General features: G+C 48.1%; 8 protein-coding genes across 8 annotated transcripts; 3 read left to right on the forward strand and 5 right to left on the reverse strand.

Annotated features, from left to right (window-relative positions):
- Positions 1–292: 292 nt before the first annotated feature.
- Positions 293–923, reverse strand: N7510_003690 (SRPBCC domain-containing protein; the record flags this gene model as incomplete). The annotated part of the gene is made up of 2 exons (XM_056975616.1): positions 293–571; positions 654–923. 2 exons carry the CDS (start codon positions 921–923, stop codon positions 293–295), a joined length of 549 nt encoding a protein of 182 aa, XP_056835572.1.
- Positions 924–3627: 2704 nt separating this feature from the next.
- N7510_003691 (uncharacterized protein) lies at positions 3628–3998 on the forward strand (the record flags this gene model as incomplete). The annotated part of the gene is made up of 2 exons (XM_056975617.1): positions 3628–3702; positions 3741–3998. The coding sequence occupies 2 exons, from the start codon at positions 3628–3630 to the stop codon at positions 3996–3998; spliced, it is 333 nt and encodes a 110-aa protein (XP_056835573.1).
- Positions 3999–4209: 211 nt separating this feature from the next.
- On the reverse strand, positions 4210–5029 carry aspf34 (cell wall protein PhiA; the record flags this gene model as incomplete). Its single annotated transcript, XM_056975618.1, has 3 exons — positions 4210–4466; positions 4523–4849; positions 5017–5029. The coding sequence occupies 3 exons, from the start codon at positions 5027–5029 to the stop codon at positions 4210–4212; spliced, it is 597 nt and encodes a 198-aa protein (XP_056835574.1).
- Positions 5030–6681: 1652 nt separating this feature from the next.
- Positions 6682–6900, forward strand: N7510_003693 (uncharacterized protein; the record flags this gene model as incomplete). Its single annotated transcript, XM_056975619.1, has 1 exon — positions 6682–6900. The coding sequence occupies one exon, from the start codon at positions 6682–6684 to the stop codon at positions 6898–6900; it is 219 nt and encodes a 72-aa protein (XP_056835575.1).
- Positions 6901–12522: 5622 nt separating this feature from the next.
- On the forward strand, positions 12523–18880 carry N7510_003694 (NACHT domain protein; the record flags this gene model as incomplete). Its single annotated transcript, XM_056975620.1, has 4 exons — positions 12523–12990; positions 13046–13400; positions 13456–13731; positions 13785–18880. The coding sequence occupies 4 exons, from the start codon at positions 12523–12525 to the stop codon at positions 18878–18880; spliced, it is 6195 nt and encodes a 2064-aa protein (XP_056835576.1).
- Positions 18881–18979: 99 nt separating this feature from the next.
- Positions 18980–20567, reverse strand: N7510_003695 (uncharacterized protein; the record flags this gene model as incomplete). The annotated part of the gene is made up of 2 exons (XM_056975621.1): positions 18980–20150; positions 20191–20567. 2 exons carry the CDS (start codon positions 20565–20567, stop codon positions 18980–18982), a joined length of 1548 nt encoding a protein of 515 aa, XP_056835577.1.
- A 458-nt stretch (positions 20568–21025) lies between these two features.
- On the reverse strand, positions 21026–22216 carry N7510_003696 (uncharacterized protein; the record flags this gene model as incomplete). Its single annotated transcript, XM_056975622.1, has 3 exons — positions 21026–21779; positions 21829–21920; positions 21980–22216. 3 exons carry the CDS (start codon positions 22214–22216, stop codon positions 21026–21028), a joined length of 1083 nt encoding a protein of 360 aa, XP_056835578.1.
- Positions 22217–22904: 688 nt separating this feature from the next.
- N7510_003697 (NmrA/HSCARG family protein) lies at positions 22905–23813 on the reverse strand (the record flags this gene model as incomplete). The annotated part of the gene is made up of 1 exon (XM_056975623.1): positions 22905–23813. One exon carries the CDS (start codon positions 23811–23813, stop codon positions 22905–22907), a length of 909 nt encoding a protein of 302 aa, XP_056835579.1.
- Between the last annotated feature and the right edge of the window lie 424 nt (positions 23814–24237).

Consider the following 24237-nt stretch of genomic DNA (forward strand, 5'->3'; position numbering starts at 1 on the left):
GGTTAGCGGCAATCTTGTTCCATCAACGCCAACGGACAAGACTCTATCTTGACAGTACAAACCAAACCCTTTGATGGTTCTTGTATGAATTGCAGTTGCTCTTAGGAGGCCAGCAGGTGCTCTCTTCGCAACTAGACGCCCCACCCAATTTGCACGACGAGACACCAAGCACGTCATTCTCTCCCCGATCACTCTCAAGACAGACGGCGTCAGCGTTGGCGTCGCGCCCTTGCCACTGTTGCCCCTAGATCTCGTCATCCTCATGCGTGGAACAGTGCGCCTAAAATTCCTGCTAAGCCTGTCCGGCCTGCTTCCCTTCCGCGTATGTTTTGAGCTCGGCGAGATAGTTGACATTCGACTCGTTAAGCTGCTTGGGCACGCCCATGAGGTACTTGAAGACATAGGCTGCCGGCCCACTCATCGTCTCCCAGGTCTTCACCTCACAAGCACCATTATTGCCTGAGACTGGCGTCACGGTTTGAACTCGTTCTGCTTTTGCTGCCCACCCAGGTAGTAGTTTGCTCCGCCAGGCCAGTTTGTGCGTCTCAGATGTTCGGTCCAACTCCAGGATCTACAAGGAAAGCAGAAGCAGGACATGGACTATCAGCATATGGCTTCGCAATCTTGGTCGCTGCAGGGAGAGATATACGCACCTCAATGGGGATGTCGTAGGCACGGTTCTGCGCCTTCATAATCGTCTTAAGCCTGCCCTCTGCTCCCGCCGCGACATTCCCATCCGCATCCTCAAAAGCGAGGGTTGGCGTCCACGTGTTCCATTCGCTGTATCGGGAGTAGCTGGTGATGATGTCGAACACGACGCTTGCTGGAGCGTCAATCGACACGGTAGCGCCCGACGTGAAGAGGCCGCTGCCCGCCGGCTGCGAGGGCGTCGCCGCAGCGTCTGTCCAGCTAGTTGCAGTCATGGTGAGCCGTTATAGACAGCTATGGATAACAGTGGGTTGAAATGATCGTGCTAGGAGCAAGGAAAGGGAGAGTATTTGAGTCGTGAATGGGCTGCTTCCCTCGCTTCATGTGCCTGGGCGCCCACTGACTAGGCCTGGCAAACGCTCCAATGAATAGTCGCTTAGCCGCATATACACAGGATAATGTCAGGCGCCTCGTGACTTGCTCCTTTCGTTTTAGTGCTCACTGCTTGCTCCCTGAGTAGAACTGAGCACGGCCCTAAGCGGCCTAATCTGCTCACGGTGCATGGCATAATCGCAATGGCCCGCTCACTGAGCACTCACCGACTGCTCACCTAAGCGGCCTGCTCCACTCACTGATACCCCTGATTCGCTCACTGAGCCCGCTCTGAGCATAGGAATGAGCGCCCTGAGCAAATCTATCCCCCAATAAAGTTCATCCCGCTAGTTTCGTCCCTGCGCAACATTGTCCTTTGCGTCGCTCGTATTTCTCCCGTCACCGAAAAATACCATCGTCAAAGTGACTCTTCTTAGACCTGTGGCCCGCCTCTTCCTCAATGGCAAAATGCGAAATGCTGCACCTGCAGGAAGGGATGAGATCGCGAATGGCTGTCGTACGCGAAATTTTGCCAAAATTCCGGAAATGATCAGAGTGAGGCCAACTTTTATGAGTAGAATAGTCGGAGGCAAAGACGTCATTCGTACGCTCAGAGGCTTTTCTGTCAAACCAATTACGATAATCATTGTGACAAGTACAAAGCCCAGAAGATAGTTCCAGTGAAAGAAGTCAAACTATTTCATGCAAAGAAAGGATTAAAAATTTGTGTTAGCAGATTTTTCCTTTATTTTTGCATTAGGCAGAAAAAGATTTAAGAAAGAAGAACCAAAAAGGGAGAGGAAGCATACACTCCAACGACTTTCTGATGTAAGGGGTCGGCAATCCGATGTTGGTTTGAGTAGTCACCTTGTTCGTATGCCCAGCGAATATAAAGTTGACACTCCTAGGATAGCGCTGGCTACACTAAGGGCTGGATTTTAGACACCTTATTATCAGCTCATGTGATATAGGCAAGGAAATTTAGAGACAAACAAATTTTGAGATGAATTCGCCCTCCAATGTAAACTTAGAAAGAGCACCAACGGCGCAACACAGGATATGAGCAATATGCCTCCCTGTTTCAAGACTATTGGGAGTTTGTGCACATGAAGATTAAGAGGCAAGGGAGGGGGCCCATCGACCTTTGCCGACTGATCGTTGTCCTGCGTAGTCATGTTGTATTCTTCACTCTGGCTTGAATTCAAGTCACTGAAAAGCATGTTAAAAGGAATTTGGCACATGGGTTTGTTTTTATATTTGACACGGGTGCTCAAAGGAATGCCCATTTAAAACAAGCAGATTGATCTGAATGCGGGAGTCACAAATCCCCGAAAAGATAATTTCTGCGCCAATTTCCCTAGAGGAGTATACCAGTTGCAGTTGTTTCGCCCCTAGCAACGTAGGGCTGAGGGCTGAGCTGAAAAAAGTTAACCATGCAATCCCGTGTTCAGCCGCATTTGAACGACTGCTGGGCCGGACCGGACATGGTCGGGCCAGGGCAGATCTAGAGGGATGTGAGGAGATGGGGATGTGCGCGTCCGTGCAGCGCCATGATAGGCGGGCGGGTAGGGAAGGCTGTGTCGTGGCGCTGGCATAAGTCATCCCAAAAAAGCACCCAAGGTGCGAGCAGCTTCCCTCGAGCAGCAACGCTTAGTCTCCAACGGCCCAGCGCGCGGTCACGCTAACGCCTAATTTAAGCCTACATCTATTGCACGAATTTGTCCTCGGCAAGCTTCAGCTGAGTGTCCATCTGGCTCCATTGCCAACGGAATCCAAGCTACAAACGTGCTTCATCCGAGGTCATAGTGCACATCTCTGCGACTAAACATTAATAGTATATTGTAACTTGGGTCCCAGATGGGGGAAATACGACTAGAATTATTCTGCTCTAACAAAGGTGGGGGCAGATTTCAACGCTTTTTTCTGGATCATTAATGGCCCTCGCGGTTCCAGCTAGTTATGATGTGATAAGCTATACAAATATTCATCACTGCAGAGTTCATCTATCTGAGCACGAGACGAGAGCTTTCTAACAGGCCCATTTTTAAGATGCATCTACAATTCGCCAACTCGCTATGGTTTTCGGGGTTGCGTTACATTTGTTGTGGTGTGATCTAATTTAGGAAAGAAAGACGTAAATGCATGCTGCCGCAGACAAAGCCATATGTCCCGAACCCCAGAAATATAGCTGGACATTTGTTAAATTTAGAGTTTTATCAGTCAACGCAGGATGTACCCCAGATCGAGGATAGGCCTCCGCAAAACCCACAGGTTGAGCCGGTGGGTTGGGCCTAAGGGTCCTAAGGGGCCTAAGGGGCCTATGGTTCTGACGTAAAAGGGTAGCCTTAGCTCAATCCTCAGTTTTACCTAGCTGGTGGCCAAACAGTTGCTAGCGGAATATTCCTCTAGCTAAGTTGGCGCAGATCACATCGAAACTGGGCAGGCCGTTAATAGGTGCAGAATCGATTAACTACATTGAGGATAATGAGGCTCCTCCTTCTAGGACCGACAAGAGAGGAAAATCTTCAGTTACTAAGCGGATGCTGACTGACCGAGACGCTTAGATTAACGCTAAGTAGGTCTCTAGGCAACATCTTGTCTGGCGCGATGTGTATCGTGTTATGCGATGTCCTAGGCCTCTATGTCGCCACGAAGGTCAATAATGCTGGCAAGACCCTGAGAGTAAAAGACACCACAGATTGAGGATACACCATATGAAGGCCCTCGTTAAATACGTGAAGGAGGAATCCTTGAGGCCCATGATGATGTTTCCAAGAGCTTTCGAGAGCAACTATATGCTAAGGAGAATCAACAACTCGGAAAACGCAAGAAAACTCTGTATAATTCTACAATCGGTTCAATATGTCCTCCGATCAATGTCAATGTCCTCCTGGCTGGGTCATCTCAACAATCGATACCTACTCCTACTAATGACGCCACGCCTAGTAAGCCTGGCTATAGCGCTGTCTTCCCTTTGAAAACAATCCAAGTTCTAGGAATTATTCCTTACCGCAGTAAGGAACATTGGGCAAACGAACTATACCTAAGCTAGCCTACCATGGCTTTTTCTTTTAGTAGGTAGATCATCTGTAGAACTATTTCGCAAGACGTTTCAAATCGGCAAATGCTTTGGCTGAGATTCAAATTGCTCTATGTATAACTATGACCATCTCAATTATAAGAACATGTTTACTCAGTGTAGTGGCAGGCGTTAGGGTTTGAGATCTCCTTAATGTGCGCGGTAATGCCCACACAGTTTTTGTTATCACCAGGGTTTGGGTCTCCAATAGAGACCCATATAGACCAAGCACCGTCGATACTATGGGGACAAGCAATCAGGTGGTTGCCAGCAAACTGAAGGTGGCCGTCCTTAATAGCCCACCCCTTGCGTTCACCGTTCTTAGGAGTACCCTGGGCTAGAGTATCGTAGCCAATTACGCCTTGTCCTATCGATTTGTTAGTTTCATTATGATAGGCACACAACGGAAGTCTCAAAACATACCCATGCCGGACCTATCAACGAAAATCTCCTGGGGGGTGGCAGAAGTGTCGTAGAGATAGAGGGCGCCATTCTTGATGTAGAAGGTGGCGTCCTGCTCCTTAGGGCGGGCGCAGCGGGCACCCTGATTCTTTAAACCCGCGAAAATGCTCCCCTTTGCAGCTTTGAAGCTAGAGTACTGAACATTAGAGCCCGAATGGATGGCGACAATGCCAAAAGCCTTAGATTCGTTGGCACATTCGGTGGCCGGGAGGGCAGTAGTAGTGGCTGCGAGGAAGGCAGCGAACAGAAGTCTCTTGATCTGCGTAGTGGACGTTGGAAGAGATTGAGCTGAAAAGTGCGGCTGAGACTAAATGAAAGGGGAGTAATGGAAGTATAGAGAGCGGAATTGTATGGTGGAAGAATGGTAGGGGGTAAGGAATCCCTCTTGCTTTCATGTCTTTCCAGCCTGACCTCAAATCATCGGAATTATTTCGTAGAAATATCGAGGGCCATACATAGAAAGATCATTAAGGGTTGTCTCAAACATCGAAAGATGATTCGCTTGGATCGCAATAGCAAGGCCGTGCGAGTTACTCGTTTCCCTACTAGCTTTGCTTACTCGGGGTAGCTAAGAATATCCATAGGTATAGAAAATCTATACTCTATAGGGCCACGTATGTTTGTGAGTGAATCACATAGTCTCAAATACGAGATATACGAGATATTTCCCCTTCAAGATTAGCCTCCGCAATTGATGGTCACAAGGCTCCTTTTTTATTTTATTTATTTATTTATTTTTTGCATTAGAAGGTAAAACCCCTTCATGAGGTTCCATTAGGGAGACGATATCAATACCGTCTAGCGGAGGCGGTACTCGCAAGTTGCGAATCGAGATAGGGTGGCTTCCCGTATTAAAGGTCCAACGTTACGCTGGCAAATTTCACCGTCGCTTCGGTAAAATCATTCCTTCGGAAGCTAGTAATAATGAGCCTTTTGCAACAACGAGGCTAAAATCCGACCTCCAAGATAATTGAATGTCAGCCTATTATTATACTCAGGTAAGATCCTATGTTAAGTACTCCACATTGTCTCTCTGATCCGCCACTCGACGAGAATCATGTTTAAGACTATCAGTCAACCAATCAATAGTTCATGCTGAATCAATCATGGTTCACGGGCTGCTTGACGTAGCCGTGGAGGAATATGTCGAATAGCAGCAATCGTGGGTGAGCAACGAGACTTTCAGAGATCATATTAACAAAGCATGTGATGTGCCTCTCGAAAATTGCCTCGATCTCATGTAGATTTATGAGGATCAAGACCCGAGTTTTCCCGTTAAGCACGGTGTGAAAGTAGGTGCCGCCAGTCGATTCGTAAATGACATCGGCCTTAAGGTAAAACGACGCAGAGAAGTCAATTGCGAAGAAAATAATGGTGATTCAGTAGGTATAGAATATGTTATACTGAACAGAGAACAGACCCACCGGCATACTGCATTCATCTCTCTGCATTATTTCGGAATGTACCTTTCATATCGTCGGTTTACGAGCCGATACGCTTTGGGGTGACAAGACAGATTCATGTGTTACACTTGCGTAGTTGTGCGGACTAGTCCACAATAGCTTTCCAGTGATAACGTTCTAACATGCGAGCTTCTATTGGCTCGAAAACCAACCCCGATAGGAGTCAGCTTATTCCCCTCTACTCGTCGTGACAAGTTGACATTGGATGAAACGAGGAGCGCTGCTTAGGAGGTTCCCCTCAAAAATGAGTGAGACTACGAATAATTACAAATCAAATACGAATAAGACCCTTGCAAATGAATTCGAATACGATTATGATGTGGAAAAAAAAGTCGAATACGAATAAAGAAGATCTTCATTCGTGCCCAGCCATAGTAAAACTCCACTTACATGTAACGTTAACGACTTTTTATCAGTCAGCATCCCACCCGTTGGTGAGAATGGTACCAACGCTACGAAGGGTCCAAGATAGACACAAGTGCAAATAAGACCGAGTATCAACAATCCCCTAGTGCACAGCCAGGAAAAGAATAAAAGGCGTATGCCTCCCTCCTCCCTAGCTTCCACATCATCTATCATCACTCATCACTGTGCTAGCTTCCATAGCATCTATCGTCACTCATCACTGTCATCAACAGTAAGCGACACAACCATAACATGCAACTGAAGTTCCTCCTCTTTGGCCTGGTCACTACTGCCGCCGCTCATAATTGGCAGGCTGCGGGCGGCTGCAAGACCAATTGGGGTGGCAGATGCCTCAACACGTGCAAGACCGAGGCCAAGGCCAAGAACTATAGTTGCACTGAGTTTAAGGACGACATCTGGAAGTCTGACTGCTTCCTTGGCTGGGAGGTCTGCGACTGTGGATGCTGGTGAAAAGAGATGGAAGAGAAATGGAAGAGAGGTGGAATACTGAACGTGGGATTTAGTAGATAATCACGTGGTTATATTTGCGCTGCCGTACATACATACCTATCACCAAGTCGCTCCTTTGCTGGCGCAGTTAGGAGTCCACCCTGGAGAAGGGTAGCTTTCCTTTTTGTCTTCCTCCCTCTCTAGGCCTCCTCCAGCTTCTAGAAGAATAGCACTCTATCCTTACATCGAGATTTAGTCTCTTGCACTTCCTTCTATTGACCTATGTTCATCACTTTCTTCTCAAGGTAAACGTATCTATCCTCCCTTTCCATTTTCTACCTATTTTCTTCCATATAGCAATGCCTATAAAGGAATCCGTTCCAGTTGACAGGTGAGATTAGTTTCACCCAATGGCCTAAATCAAGCATGTTCTTACTGTTGCTTAGTACTTTCTGCCATCCCTAGCTCTAGTGCTGTCTTCGATTAGGTCTATTGTGTTAGGGCTTTAGTTTCAAATAGAGCCGCTATCAGAATAATGCCTGTTCCGAAGATACCTCCCACTACTCTATAGGCGATCTAGTATTTTGTAGTATTTGTAGCAAGTTTTAATCCTATACCTCTCTTGATGATTCCTAATAGAATCAGCGCTCTCCTATATCATACATAGACACGAGTCTATTCAGTCCGCATTTTTGTCTTACGGAACCTGTGACCAGCCTGAGGCTGTACCTTGAGCACGTGATATGGTTTCTGTTTCTGTAGATAGTTCTCTTTGTTTCTCCCTCTTCTTTCCCTTCCCCATCTTCGATGTCCCGTCGACCACTGTATCCAATATGACTTCCTAATCTCTGCTGGCTTTCTCCTTGATAGACGCCCGGTCACAGTAGTGGCTAAATCCTTTTTAAGGATCTATAGTGAAACTAGGCGATAGGTAAGCTTTTTTATGAATAGAGAATTGGAATTCCTACAGATTACATACAGGGATTTTACCTCTCATCAATATTTCATATTATGTATTAGTCATTTACTAGTCAGTGAGCCCTCTAAATTGTCGGGCATTCCCAGATTTATCTGAATCAGAGATTTATTTCTTCGTGAATTACACGTCCATGTGGGACTGTCGCACGCCCAGATTTCGACAGAAATCACTACTTTGGGTTCGAGTTGACTTACTCTATCTAATCATTCATATATTTTTAATATAACTATTAGTCGTCATAAGTCTTTTGTCTTTGTCTTAGAGCAAGTTGTCTTCTCGATAGGCTCTAAGAACGTAGCTATTCTTCTCCCGCTATAGACGGCGCCTTTCCTATACGACCTCAACTTAGCTAGCAAAATAGCCTTGCCTAGCCATATTGAAATAGGCTAACAAAAGTATATAAGCGAGTAGAAGAGCGATTCGGAGGAAGTAAAAATATTGGATAGGATGTTCAGGTCATAACTTCGAGTCGTCTTATACCAACGGGTTGGAACTCGAGCCTCTTGTTAGACCACTAGCGACAAAAATACAGAATCTGGCAACAAAGCCACAGCGTGCGCCAACAAGCTTATGCTTCTATAAGCATCCGTCATCATTCAGCGAAGCTCCCAACATTTAGCTCCTACGAGCCAGCCAGACCTGAGATGGTTCTAAGACACGCAAGCTAAATTGCTAGGCTAATTTTTCATTTGGATGGCGTAGACTCGTGAGAAACTATCTCCTAAAGTTATCCTGGTTAGGACAAATGGGTGAATCCAGCCGAGCGGCAAAGGCCCGAAGGGCTCATTCAACGCATCATCTTGCTGTTCACGCCTCGACAGCATGATAGTAAACTATAGCCATGAAGCTAGGGACCATGGCTCAATTAATATTCCTTTTCAATAGCTATCTGTGCTACATGCAGTAGAAAAGAATACCTGAGAGGGACAAAGATGCTTGGAGAGGGAAACGCCGCTCGACCCTATTCAATCCTTCAGATCCCATCCCGACTCGACTGATAGACATTAATCTGCGCGTTCTGGGTCTGATCGAGCACACCAAAATCCAGGCATCGATAAATTTCCAGATCGTCCCGGGAGCCTGCAGAAACCATGATGCAATAGATGGGGACATGGTGGGTTGTCTACCCACTTGGTAGCTTCCTAGTGCCAGATGAGAAGCTCCACTGCTCGCTCTCGAGGGCTGAACCGGGTTGTTTTAGCTGATTTACGGCCTGCGCACACCGTCACACCTACGAAAACCTGTTACTCCGGGTCCGTTTGTTTTTCCTTTTTTTTTGACCTCAAGTTAGATGTGCTTGATATGCTCGCCCACAATTGTCCTGGGCGCGGCTATCATTGGTCAATATGATGCCGATTGTATAATTGGACGGGATCAGGAGGAAAGCTGGGGTGAGACGGCCTGCATTGGAGCACAGACACCTGGTGGCAACCTGTTTATTCGGTCATGGCTCTCCGCAGCAGCGGGAACAGATTCACAATGCACAGGAGTATGTGGGGCAGGAAGGGCGAACGAGTTACATGCAGTACACTAGGAACAGGGGGCGGAATGTTTTGCAATGTTTTGGGCTGACGTCTCCTCAAGGTGGCCGGCGGTGCGTCTGCCCGAAGACGACAGCGCAGACCAACCGGAGGAGCAGTTGGGGATCGACGAAGGCCGAGGGAGCTAGCGGCTATATTTCGTCCAGAACGACTGCCATCTGGGCCCCAGTGACTGGAGATCCTGCCCAAACGAATTACGGCGAGCTCGTGATAAAATTACTTACTGGTGGGGATGCTTGCTTAGGGATATGATTCCTGCATCACCTAAGCTTGTACATATACTTTCGAGTCTGTACCTTGTAAGAGTATGTAGCTAGAAAATAATACTCTGAACACTATGCAATGACATGGTGATAAACCTCTTGCCACCAACACCTGCACAGAGAAACTTTCTCGGATGATCGTCTGGGTGTCATCGGACCCGGCGTAAAAATTATTTCTAGCGCACAACCAGCAGCGGGGAGATCGCGCTAAGGTTTTTGGGACGAACAGGGGATCGAATGGGTTCCTGATCCTTGCCGATAGCTGACGATTTTCATTTGTCTCGCCCTGGTTTACGCTCCACTGCCATTCCTGTCGTTTGCTGTCACCAATTGCGGAGTCAAACATTAGCACGGGCCCGCGCTCCACTTGAGCGCAGATATTGTACTGTATCGCATCGAGCGACATGTGCTGTCTCACGCCATTATCGACGATCTCGAGTTCCCCCCCTCCCAACATGTTGGTTCGGTCGTGTGAAGCAACCGCATGTCCTCAATCGCGGAGCTCGCCCTAGTGGTGGCTTACTGGGGACGAGCTGACACGTAAGCTTAACGGCACTGGCCAGAACCTTTAGACTGAGCGATCCTGGACACGCTCCTGCCAAATATAGGCAGGGTGCAGCGCCTTCGAATGTGGACTAGGGGTTGCCGCCCTGGTTAGTCGGGTAGGCCCTGTCACTTCAGCTCCCTTCATCATGGTGGCTGGGGAGCCACCCCACCCTCGGCAAATCGAGACCCAGCCCATCGAGGATGGGCTCCACCTGGCAATGCAAGTTGACGGCAAAATAACGCAATGTGGTCTAAATGGATTTACTTAATTACGATTTCGGGGAGGAGGTCTTGACAGACGCCGGAAGTAAAAAACCTTACTCTGTGACTTGCTTCTGCTAGAGTTCAGCCATTTGCGTCTCTTAGTTCGGTAATTTCGGCTGTGAGCACCTCGGAGAGCACCAGAGCCAGCAGCTTGCATGATCTAATGCGGCCTCGCCGACCACGCCACGGGTTGCCCGAAAATGAACAGCGGCAAGGCTTGTGGCTTGGGAAATACAGCATTGGCGAACCCTTCAGTGCTTCAGGTGTCGGCCCAAGTTGCCTAGCTATTGGACCTAGACAAACTACGCTCGTCTTCAGAAGTCAGAAGTCCCATCTCAAGCATACGCATATCCTTGTCTCATGCTCAGCTCCTGCCCCTAGAATTCTTACTGAAATTCCGATGTCTAGGTGTCGCCGTCCCTAGCTGCCGGAAAATTTCTTCGCTGACGAGGTGTATCCGAGAGCTACCCACATTGTCCCGCACACAGATACCAAAGCAAGCGGGTCTATCGGCATGTCTAGGTGGAATCTCTAAAAACCCATGACAGAATCGTTCCTCGTAACCCCCTCCACCATTCCCCATAGTACTAATGCATGTAGATGAGGGGATGGGTGCGAATGGCCAAACGGAACCAGGAAAATTATGTTTTACGGTGTTTTTCGAAATGGCTGCCAACATTTAGACTGTATATATTATCTTTTTAACCAGCTGTTTACCATTAAATCCATGAGGACTGGCATAATATCGCAGCCGCACGTTCTAGGTAAAGGGATTTGAAACGAGAAATGATCTCGGGATGAACGGGAGGCAATGATGATCATGATGAGACGAACGGCTGATCGGTCTGTTCCGCTGGGGATCATGCTTGGTCCAAGACGGCCAATCACTGGTTTCCACGAATAGAGGTTTACATACCGAGTCTACAATATCTACAATATCTACAATCAGAAGGACAATCGAGATGGGAGTGTTACCATGACACTGGACCAACACTTATCCCATAAAAATAGAAGCGGTTACTTTCTATATTCGATTCTTCGCTCCACATAACACGACGGTGAGTAATACAGTTCCCAGCCGGCCATTGGGAGGGCACGAATCACACCTAGCTACTTAACTACAATAAAGTATCCTTGACGACGTATGACCCTAGAGAAAGCAAAAGAAGCCGCTTATGCAGGCTTACAGTAATTCCAAAGCCTGGACCCCGAGCTGCTTGAGTTAGCAGCTGATACTTTCAGCTTGATGTTCTTGTATTGTCTTGTATTCCTGCCAATCAACCAATATGGGGCAATGATGGCCATGGTGGAGAGGCACTTGCTAGGCACTATCGTTACCATGCTGATTGTCTTCAAGTGCTCCACGCTCTATGCTCCGCAGGTTTGCCCCCGAAGCTGGGATACGGGATAATTAGCGCTCAGCACGGCTGTACACCCATGGTCCGGGGGCAACCAATGCAAGACCAAACTTTGTGACTGCCATATGGAGTAGCAGCCATATTTTTGGGAATAGATTGCCCCTTTGGCTCACAATTCATGCACAAGGGAAGAAGGAGGAAGGGAGGCGAAAATAAATGATTTACAGCTGATCCGAGGTGATCGAACGGTGGAGGAAGAGGCCTGAGTCGACGGAAGTTCGAGCTCTTACCCACTATTCAATCCCACAGACGTATTAGTATCGCCACTATTACGCTATCGTTCAAACGGGACAGTGCAGGATTGAAGGTGGCTCCCACCCTGAGCTCTACTACAAAAGCACAGTGGCACCCCGATGTAAGTTTTCCTTCATCTTCTCTCTCAATCTCGCTCAAAACAATATTTGTACACTCTCAGAAACATACACCAAACCATATTCGCGGGTTTGTCTTCTCTATTTTGTTGCTTTAAGAGCTGCTGCTCAAGAGAAACTATACTTGACACCCATTCTCCTCCACGAAAAACATCCTCTCCTTCCACTCACCGCATTGAATCGTCCTCTGAAAGAGTGATTATCCCAAATAACTTACCCAGGCAAGCCTCCACGAAAACAACCGATATCCCAACAATAAAAATGGCCCCCGGCATTCTGTCTCCTGCCCCTGGATCCCCTCTTTTCTCCACCATGCCCGGCTACTCCAGGCAGGTCTCCTCTATCTCTGCAATCTTTGACAGCGATAGCATTTCAAACAGCGACCGCCACTCTCGCAGAGAGTCTTTCGTCCCAAGGAAATCCAATGGACTGGGCAATTCCAATATCACCAGCGTGGTCCAGTCCCTCCACCGTCGTAGTGGAGATGAGTTGGGCATCACTGCTTCCTCCAGGCTCTTGAACACTTCGCATGCTTCAATTATTGAGTGGATCCGTAGCGAGCGCATGAGCCACCTACCCCCTGAAGGAAGCAGTTATGACAAGGTTCTGGGATGGGCGCAACTTTTTGTCGAGAGACTGCATTCTTTTGACACTGCCATCCATGTGTTCGCGGGTGATAGCTACCTCGCCGCTCAGCTTTCGTATGGCTACTGTGCCATGCTCCTCGAGGTAAGTGTGTACACATTCCTTCGAGTCGATGACTTTGAACTAACCCTTTCGATAGCTTGGCAAAGAGAACGCCCCAGCCCTAATGACCTCCTTTGGATTCTTCTACAGCACATCCTCCACGCTTGTGAACCTCCTTGAGCGGACCGAGTTGTTCTCTGTCTCGCAGGAAATCAAGGAGCAATTGATCCTGGCCTTGGCTGACTTGGTGACTTTGGTCGCGAGCGTGTCAACCCACTTCCACAAGGCGATCCGGAAATTGACCACTGCATCTATTTCCGTAAATATCTATGACACGTTCCCTGGTCAAATTCAAGCATTCCGTGAGCGCTGTGGAAAGATTGCTGAGTCCATGTGGAGACACCAGCTTGCGAAGGAGAACATTGATACTGACAGAGGTGAATTCACATTCTGTCCGTCTCGGTCTCGGAAAGAGAGCTACATGACTGACAATCCCGATTTTACTAGTCTCGGTTGTCCAGTCTGTCAGGTCCTGGCTCGCACCTGAAGATCACGTTCTCAGCCATCTCGCTGAAAATACCTCTCATTTTGCCCATGAGCGAGAGGAATTGACCTGTCTCTGGATGAGCTCGTACTTGACTCGTTTTTTGAAGAGTTCGGCAACAACTCTCTCTTTCTCTGGAAAGGCGGGTTCTGGAAAAACTGTACTTGCATCTGTTATTGTCGACCGTCTGCAAGACCAGATCGGCGGAGTCACCTATAAGGCTTTGTTTGTTCCCATCAGTGAGTTCCTACATATCTCGCTTATCCACTGTTAGGTACTAACGAGCCTTTAGACGCGCGGATTCCAGCGGAGACTACTCCTGCTGCCATCGCCAAGACTATCCTCTTCCAGCTCTTTGAGAAGCGTATTGGAAATATCCAGCTCTTACACATCTTGGGCGATGCCTACGAGCACAGCCGGAAGACCACCAGTGCCGTTGACTACGACAACATTCTCTGGAATGCTCTTGAGCGTGCTTTGGCTGCCGCTCTCAAGGGTGCAAAAGAGTTGGTTATTGTCGTCGACGGTCTTGATGAGGCGTCATGCGGCGAAGCAGCTCTGCTCAAAAGACTTACTGCAACAACTACCAATTCAACCAATGTAAAGCTGATTACTCTTGGAGCCGAGAAACCACCAGCCTCAGAGAATGTGATGCACGTTTCGGTCAATGAGGATCGGATTGCTGAGGATGTTTCCACGGTTGTGCGAAGCAATCTTATCCACAGCCGTAGCTTCCTGGAAATGTCAGAGTTGAACCAGGAAACCATCGTGGATCGGATATCTGAAGCATCTCGTGGCTCCTTCCTCTGGGCCAAGCTTTGTACAAAGCGGGCCCGTCATGAACACTCCACTGACAGTCTCCAAAAGGCTGTCGAGACCATTATCAGCAGCAAGCCGACCATTGCCGACTTTGTTCTTCATACTCTCCAGTCTCCTGAAGTCAGCGAGGATGCTAGGTACATGTTGCTCTGGCTTGCTACGGCAGAGCGCCCCTTGTTGTTGAAGGAGCTCGTCGCTCTGGCCTCCATCCAGACTGACAAGTACACAATCACTGACCGCAAATTGGATCCATTGCACGTCCTAAAGCCCCTGAACTCTCTTGTTTTCCTGCAAGATGGTCAGGTGTATCTTCGGCACGGGCTTATCCGGACTGCGATCTTGGATATCTTCGCCAAGGGCAAGCTCACTCCGGCAATCAAGGACAATCACGTCGACTTCGTTACCCGACTTTTTATCTACATCAAGACTGCCGTTGCCGAGCACCATGAGCCCTCTTTGACACCACTAGATCGACATGATACCACTGTGCTGGTGTCAAAGCATCCTCTCCTTGACTTCGCTGTTCGATACTGGCCTCTGCATCTGAAGCAAACTTCAATCTTTACAACTGGGGGTGAAGCTCCCATTGTTAAGGAGTTTGGCAAGATTTTCCCAGTTTCTATTACGCTCTTGCTGCTGCAGAACGCTCTCTGGCAAAACATCTCAACGCCAACGCTGTTGACCTATCAGACCATTGTCACGAACCTGTGTCGTCATATGCTTACCACGAACAATGTTGTGACTCTCCAGTCCATTATCTCCTTGGCTCTTTTGCGTCGCGATATCCACGACGTTTCCGAAGCTATTCCTCTACTTTATGAGGTTACTACAATCAGCCAAACACTGCTCACGACACGTCACATTGTCACGATGCAGATGGCTCGTCTGTTCCTCGACTTAACTGTGGAGCAAATAACCAGCACCAAGTCAGACATCATGGCTAAGCGTGAAATAGTTCTTCTGTTGATTGTCGAGTGTTACAAGATCCACTACGGCAATACCTCTGAGCAGGTGGTCACGGTTCTCAAGACATTGATTGAGCATTACCGCTTGATCAAAGAGGAGAAAAAGGCCCAAGAAATTGAAGTGACTATCCAATCCTTCACCAGCTCCCAATACAGCACCGCTGATGATGACGCCCACGGCGATCTTCATGTTCACCTAAACCGCCATAAGCAAAATGGCGAAACTGGCGTCCGTTTTGTCCTGGATATCGAGGAGGACGAAGTGCGATCTGAGTCTTTCGACTTTGGAGCCCTGCTCAAACAAGCTCAAAAGTTTGTCGCTGAAGGCCGTATTACTGAGGCCGAGCGCACTTACGTTGAAATCTGGCAGCGGGCTAGCAAGGAGTGCCGGGTGCAGTACTCGGAGCATTGGGAGCAGATCAAGCTCAGAATTGTTGTGGTTTACTCGAAATTTCTTCAGTCTCAGAAGAGAGAGTATGAGGCCTCTTCCATTTTGTCCAGTGTTTGGGAAGAGTACAGACATACTAGCCTGTCTCTCTCGCAGTCCTCTGCGTCACATTTTCAGGAAATTGCCAAAGTCATGTCGGTCGTGGGACTCTCTGCCGCAGCTTTGAGTATCTTCAAGCATTGTGCCCATTACTACCAGAGTACCAACAGCACTTCCTCCTCGGCTTACTCTGAGATCCAGAAAAGCATCACAGTCACCTCGCAGCAAGTGATGAAACAGGCCAGTTCTTCGTCTTCAGTCGTGTCGGAGTCTACCTTGGAAGAGATTGTCTTCGAGGCTTCCAGCTCCATTACCAAGATTGATCAGAGCTCGTTTACTGCCACACACACACTGGTTGAGCTGTACATCTCTCAGCATCGTTGGAAGGATGCCACTCGCGTTGTTAAGAAGGTCCTTCATGGTCTTTGGCCTTCCCTGTTTGCCCCGTCCATTCAGGATGTGACGCTTCCGTCCCAGCACGTCGACAAGTGTGTGGACCTTGCTGAGCGCCTCAGCCAGTGCTATCACTACCGCCATCGTTTCCCCCGGGAAGAGGGTATTCGTGTTCGTGTCTACCATGCTTTCCGCTTTTCTAAGCCTGTAGATGACAAACTGAGGGAGCGCATTACGTCGGAGCTGCTCAAGCTCTATGAACGTTCCTCCCAGCCCGACATGGGTATCAACACCCGCCAGGAGATCTTGGACGACTACATCAAGCACTACGGTCCCGAGCATCCCATTGTCATCAAGACCTTATGGACATTGGCTGAGCTTACACACCCCCGTCCCATTTCTGTTGAGTACTACCAGCGAATCATTCGGGCCTTGAACAAGGACTCGCCCAAGTGCCAACCCGAGGCAATTGAGCCCCTTGTCATTGTTGTGACTGAGCTGTGGAACCAAAGTCGGTACTCTGATGCCGTGCCTTACTATTCGCTGCTCTTCACTACTTTCCTGGATGATGCCAAGAAAAGTCCAAGATTCCAAAACCAGGCCTTCGTGCTGGAGTTCTTCACCAGGTATAGTCACTGCCTGCGCAGTGTCCGCACAGAGTTCACCACATTGCACAAGATCACTGTCGACTATCAATCCAAGGTCAAGACAGTGTTTGGTGTCACTGCTTCAATCACTATCAAGGCCACCTTGACCCTCGCCAAGGTTTGCCAAGAGTCCAAGCGCTATGAGACTGAGGTTATTACTCTGTACGAAGATTTGCTCAAGATCAAGTCTGATGAGATTGACTACGATGAGATCACCGCCACTCTTGATGGTATTTATGAGGAGCAGACCGCTATCGCCACTTCCAAGTCAGAGTCGATCTCTTCCATCCAGATTGAACGAGCCTCCAAGATCTTGAGGAAGCGCATTACTACCGTTCGCGAGACTCACGGATGGGCGCACGAAGAATCTTTGTCCAAACTTCAGGAAATAGTTTCTTTCCACTCCAAGCACAGTGAAACAGAGTCGGTCATTCAGGAACTTAAAGAGTCTACTGTGCAGATCCTTTCGTCGGAGTCATCTTCCACCAGACTGGTTTCTGCTGCTGCTGTAATTGCTTCCAGTTACATTGCAACTAACCAGGTTTCAAAGGCCACTGAGCTGTTGCAGGAGCTCTACCGCCAGGTTATCATTAAAGACACTTCCAATGTGAAGACGTTCAAATTTGATCTCTCGTCCAAAGGTCGCCAGAGCCTCATCTTCTTGGCCCAACTCGAGCACAGCCTTCGCCAGCGCAATTCGACTATCACTGAGATACTCGCTTCCTTGACTACGGAGTATGTTTATTTCGAGGAGTTCAGAAGCCAAATTTCGTCCAAGAGCAACTCCTTCCACACCGTATCTGTGCATGCTGCTCGTCTCTACCATTTCCTGTTGCTCAGTAACCGCCAGGCTGCCGCCACTCGTGTCTTCGATGACTTTGTTAGCTACTTCCTCGCCAGTGAAGGAAAGCGAATTAAGTTGACTGAGACGGCTCAAGTGAAGGTCTTCATTTTGACCATCCTCGACCACTTCCATACTCACCAATCTACCAACTTTATCCGCTCGATTGGTATTGCCAGCAACAGTCGTGTTCTCGAGCTTCTAATTGAGAAGGACTACGATCGTGCGTGTGATCTCGCCATCGCTTCCTTCCGTTACATCTCGGCTCACGATATTTACCGTACTCCAGCTATTGTCAAGTTTGTCTTCAATTTGGGCGTGGTGGTTACTGGTCGCACCATCTCCCCGCAGCCTGATGAGGGCGCCCAGAAGAAGCTGCTTGGAGTCTCCACAGTCATCATTCAAGAAGTTCTTCGCGTCATCAGTGATCTGAAGATTAACCTGGCTCAGATCGGCCTGGACTACCTCAACATCCTGATCAGCATCCTTGGTCAGCAAAAGGACTACAAGAACCTTGTCTGGCTTCTTTCCAGCCTCTGGAATAGCCGCAATCAACAGATCAATTGGACTCCAGCTGTGACCCTGCAGCTGGCCCGTCGCTACATCCTAGCCCGCTATCTGGTTGGTGATGCTTTGAAAGCCGCACGCCTGGCCGAGGACATTGTGTACAACTGCCGCCGAGTGAACGGTGCTCGCCACTCAAGCACCCTCGAGATGTCTACTCTTCTCTCACAGCTTTACACCGGCATCGCGCAACGCTATCAATCCGAGAAGGGTGGTCAACACATGGCGAACAAGTACTACAAGAAGAGCGCCAGTGTGCACGAGAACCTTCTTCGCATTTTCATTGACCCATCATTGGCCGACGTTGAAGGTGGTCTTGACAGCAGCATGAGCATAGATGGATCGGTATACGGGCTTGAATTGGCCGACAGCACCGTCAATGGCAATTTCTCAGACGGCGAGCATGTCCGCCACCACCTGCAAATGCTCAAGCTTTCCGTGCAGCGTTTGGGTGACTGGCCTAAGGACTATAGCGAATACGACCGCCTGAATGCTGAACTTTTCTCCACTTTCAAGAAGGATTTGCAAGGAGTCGAGGGTGTTGAAAAGTGGAACCTGAAGAGCTTTGGCTCCGGCAACGCTGCCAGCAACGAGGATAAGCTGAACTTGGAGTTCAAGTCCTGGGAACTTGAGGTTGCTCAGGTCGGTGAGGAGATTGAGGAAGAGCTGTGATCCCAGAATGTGATTTTGTCTGTAAATTTTTTATAACCCGCTCGTGTATTTGATTTTTTCGTGTCAATCTGCATTTCGGCAGTTGGCCTGCTTCCGCAACTAATCACTATGTTCTTCTACCTTGTCAAACCAAATGAGATCCTCTAGTTCATCCTCAAGATACAGACCCATCCGTACAACTCGATTGTTGTTGAATATGAACTCCGCTTTGAGAGGCTCATCTCCGCCGTCCAAAACGCCGCTAAGATGTGCAATATACTTGCTTTGCTGGCAGACATGATCAAATCTGACGGTAAACCCAAAAGATCTATCTGCTGCATTGATAAAAAGTTTATCATCTTTGATCTGGACAGTCATTCCATGGTATCCCGGGTTCCAATACTCGCCCGTATAGTTGCAGAGTGGCATTTTCTGTGGCTCGGACTCCTGGATACCAGGACACATTTTCTGTCGCAATTTTGCGATCTTGTCGTCAATGTTATTGTCGTTGTTTTCCGGATAAAGGTCGGACTCGATTTTAGTCCAGTCGGGACGTTCAGAATGCGGTACTTTTAGGACCTCATCAATCAATTCTCGCATCAAAATAAGGGCAATTTCGCCTGCTGCATCCGAGTTTCCGAAGATAGCGCCACCGAACTTGAAGTCAGGAAGAAAGAAATGGGTCGAACCGAACCCCTGGACCAGACCATCGTGGCTTACAACCTGATGACCTCTGTAATAGAAGATTTCCCAACCAGCACCATACATTGTTGGTGAAGTTAGCGGGCGTAAGTCTTCGGCATCTGGGTTTTGAGATATTCGCTGTTTGAGAAGACCTTTGTATACATTGTCCGTGATGGGGTCTTGGTGGTCCATGACGACCTTGACCCATTTGATATAGTCGTTCACACTTGTGATAATGGACCCTGCACCTTGAGCCTCGGGGCAGTCTGGGGTTTGAAACCCGTCGCCGTACTCTTTGATGTCTTCTTTCCAATTGTAGCCAGTAGCAATGCGATCGCCAAGACCTTTGGAACGTGCACGCTCGGGCTGCAGACTGGACGATCGCATGTCCAATGGTTGGAAGAAATGATGCTCAAGGAAGTCTGAAAAGGAGAGCCCGGTCTTCTTCTCAACGAGGTACGTTGCCACTGTGTACATCATATTGCAGTACATGTATTTTGATCGTATGGGGGCAGAGCAAGTCAAATGGCGCAGATTTCTTGTAACAGACTGCGCAGTATCTGGTTTTGCGGCTCTCACACCCAAATAGGAGTCGTCGTAGCTAGATCTCTTAGTTTGGATAATATGCAGATACATGAGATACTAACGAAGGCATGCCACTCCTGTGACTCAGTATATCCTCAACAGTAACACCCGGTATCTCGAATTCCCCAGGGAGAAGGCTTGACATGGTCGCTTCCCACTGCACTTCGGGATACTTTTCGTCATTTACTAACAGCGCCACAGATGCAGCTGTCAAGGACTTCGAAGCGGAGGCAATGTCGAACAGTGTGTCTGCTGTGCATGTTTTGGGCGGCTGGAGTGACGATTTCCCATAACCAGCTGAGGCCGTGGTCTCGTTTTGAACGATAGCGATAGCCAGACCAGGTACATGATGCTCTACCATAAGGTCATCCACGTGCGACTGAAAATCTGAGGAATGAAACAGTTCCATTGCGTGTAGGTTATATGGTGAGCTGAGCATGAGGGGAGCAGATTTGCAGTGATATTATACACTAATTCCCCGCAATAAGGCCCCCTTCGAGGCGGTGACTAGGCCGCAGGGTTTCAGTGCCGCTCAGTCTGAGTCAACGTGAGTCAAGACTAAGCCGGAATGCGGCAGATCGACCGAGGCTCATTGAGTGGAGCTGAGTGCCATTCATGAGAGACCATCCACATCATCGCATTGGTACGCTTTTTGCTACAAGGAATGGATACCGGTTGAACCGAAGTTCGAATTCTTTCATTTATTACTGTATGTCCAGTCAGCTATCACGCCACTTGAACTGAATCCTGTAACCCATTTTGGATTTGTCTATGCGCGACTTCCAGCATTTTTGGTTTCCGCGCGTTAAATATATCCATGCATGGGCATTAAAGTTCCAACGCAGGAAGACATTTCAGTCAGGCATCAGAGAAATGACCTGCTAGTGTTCTTGAAGATTATTCAGAGAGATAACCAAAACAACTTTGCTGGGCGGGGTCGTGAATAAAGAACTGGTCAAGCAACCAAGCCATACTAGAATTTGTCACTCCATCAGCTAGCTTCAGCCAGTGCTGATTGGTAACACTGGTGTCGTTGACCCAAGCATTTGATCCATTGCTCGAGGTGATGCTATTGTACCCATCCTCGTTTGCATAGGCAAGCATGGGTCTGAAACCAAGTTTGGAGAATCCATCAAGACCCAAGATCCCATACAGTGTCGTGATCGGATCCCAGGACATTCTAATGGTGGATCCGCGACCAACATACCACTGGTACGCAGCGACAATCGGAGAATTGACCGGTGAGTTTTCAGCGATCCGCTGTCCAGAATATACGATTCCACCGAGCTCAAATCCCGAGAATGTCATCGGAATAGTCTTAGGCCAGTTTCGAAGAATGTAATCGGTGCTCTGGGGATCCATATCGCCAAAGTTATATTCCCAGCCCGAAGGATAGTTACCCCCCATGACAACCAGTTTGTTGACCTTGGAAGAAATAAGATCTTTTCCAGATAACGAGCTGATTTTGTCTGGCTCAGATTTGAGGAGATCGGCGAGATTATTTAGGAAGCCAATCGAGATTATGTTGATGCTGTTTTCTGTGGCCGCACTCAGGACTGAACGATACATCTCAAGAGGCGTCGGAGTCGACGCCGAATCATCAAGTTCCCTGGGCCAGTTATTGGCGACTTTGCTGGGATATTCCCCACGCCTATTGCAATGTTAATACTTGGCCGTCACAGAATGGTTTTTAACCATACAAGAAACTCGCATTATCAAAGTAAGTCTCGTTAGTGAGCGGCCGTATGGCAGCAACCGGAATATCTCCATTCCCAAAATAAGTACAGAGAGCCTTTTAATCAGAACTGAGTTAATTTCACGGAGAGTGTGGTCGCAGGTGATAAAGCGTACATTTGCAGCCAGGGCTCCATACTTTGAATGCGTGTTGATGGCAATGCCTCTCACATCTGCCAAACCACAGTTTTGTAAAGTATTTGCAACTGTCAAAGCCCCTACATCATCCACGTCGCCAAAAATATCTGTGTCGATAATCACCGGCTGGCTACCACCAGCCGTTTCCGCTAAGACGCCCATAGAGCCAGCCAAGGTGCACCACCAGAGGTGGAATAAGGCTTCGGAGACTTTCATAGCTATGTTTCAAGAGTTCGCGGTAAAGGTAAAATATGTTAAGGCCCAGGGAGAGTGTGTGTAAAACGAAGGGTAGAGATATATCTCACAAGTAGCGTCCTGGCTTCAACTTTCTTATATACGCCCACCCCCACTCGAGACAGACATTGCTGCATGACTCAACTAAATACTAATGCTTGCTCGGCAAATGTTTAAAATGGAAATTAAGCGTCAATCGACCCCCGAAATTCCTGTATCGGGAGGTTGTGCGGGGGAAAATCAGACTAGTCTGATCCCTTGACGTAAATTTCCCTAATCGGCGAAGATTTTCTCCATGCACTCGGAAAAAATGCCGAATATCAATGCAATGGTTTTCGTTCCTCCGGGTGATTTGTTTACTAAGTTTATGCTGATGGAATATGGCTATTCAAATATGGAGAATTCCAGGGAGAGTAATCCGACGCACAGAATTGAATTCGTGAAGTTATTCAAGAAGGCTACATACAGGACTGATCGGTGGGCCGCAAATGGGCGCTGACGCCAAATGCACTCAAAACGCAGCTTGGCTCAGGAAGAAATTAGGGGAAACCATCTGTTGAATGTCCGGACGACCTCATCCCTTCCAACTCAACATCAATCTTGAATAAGCCGAGTGATTCACATCTTTCCTTTCTTCGCTGCTCCTGCATAAGCACATAACTCAACGGGGTCACTGAGCAAATGTCTTGACAATATCATCCTTCTCTCTCTCCAAAAATTGTTCGAAATTTCCCAGATCGATATTCCATGACTTGACTTTGTTCATGTCAACGAAATTTGCTTGTTCACCCATCACCAGTTGAGCCTTAATAAAGGGGTCGGCTTGAGACTGGGCTTCAACCTCCTCTTGAGACAGGAAAACAACCTTTAAGTCTCTTCCAGTGGTTTTAGATAATTTCTGAATTGTACACTCTATGCCCAAGAGTTCTGACGCAAGATCGATATCCTTCTTTTGGAATTTGGCAGGATAAAGAAGAGCCGCGGCACCAAACTTGCCGATGTCATTTGGATCAACCATGGCTAAAAGCGTCTCTGGTGTCCAAGCAGTTGTGAATTGACCAGTTTCGAGGAAGCCTTTATACATGTGAACGTGAGGTGGAAGAAAGTTTGACATGAAGTTTCCGGGGCGTAAGATCGTCCAATATTTGAACCCAGCGTTGCGAACCTCCTCTTCAATGGTTTTCTTGCTCAAAAGCATTTTGCCAAAGAAGGCATTGGGATTCCAATGGGAAAATTCTTCGAGCCGATTTATTCCAGCCCCACTGGAATAGACAATTTGCTGTACGCCTGCCTTCTTCGCGACAGCCATGACTCTTCGAGCTTGATTGATTTCCTCCTCGCCAGCTGTGAGGACGAGAAACAGACTGGTGCAATTGGCGATATTGTCATACAGAGATTTTTCGTTCTCCAAATCGCCTTTTTCGACAGAAACCCCGAGCGACTGAAGCTTTTGAGCCGCAGGAGATTCCGGTTTGCGGGTAATAGTGCGTACTTTGGCACCATGTTGGAGGAGATGTTTGGTGACCGCACCACCCTGAGTGCCCGTGGCCCCAAAGACAAAAATGGTAGAAAAATTCATGTCGACTCAAGGAATGAAAAACTTGGGAGTGAGTTGAAAAATTGAGTGTGTCAATATGATGATGATGGCATGAAATCTCTTGTCTCTTTATAGCTGGTCCCGAGTGAGTCGCTCCAACTGTAAGAGAGCAGCATCCTAACGTCTACAAAGCGCACCTCCACCACCACCTCCGCAGTGAGCTGCTGCAGTGCCTGTGCACCCTTTATCCGATCGTTCTTCTGCTCCTCTTCAGTAGTTCCCAGATGGAAACTCGGGTTCTGATTGGTCGGGTCATATTTTAGCGTGCGGAACTCCGCTACAAGGATGTCGTAAGCCACGAAGCTGACGGAACTCCGACAATAATTCTCGCCAGGTCATCCCTCGAGGAAACCTCTTTCATCCAATGGAACGTATCCCTCGTTTGTAATGTATGAGTTGTTTTCAG

This window comes from Penicillium lagena, assembly GCF_028827675.1.
Source record: "Penicillium lagena strain IBT 129212 chromosome Unknown utg000002l_segment0_segment0, whole genome shotgun sequence".
NCBI classification, from domain to species: Eukaryota; Fungi; Ascomycota; class Eurotiomycetes; order Eurotiales; family Aspergillaceae; genus Penicillium; species Penicillium lagena.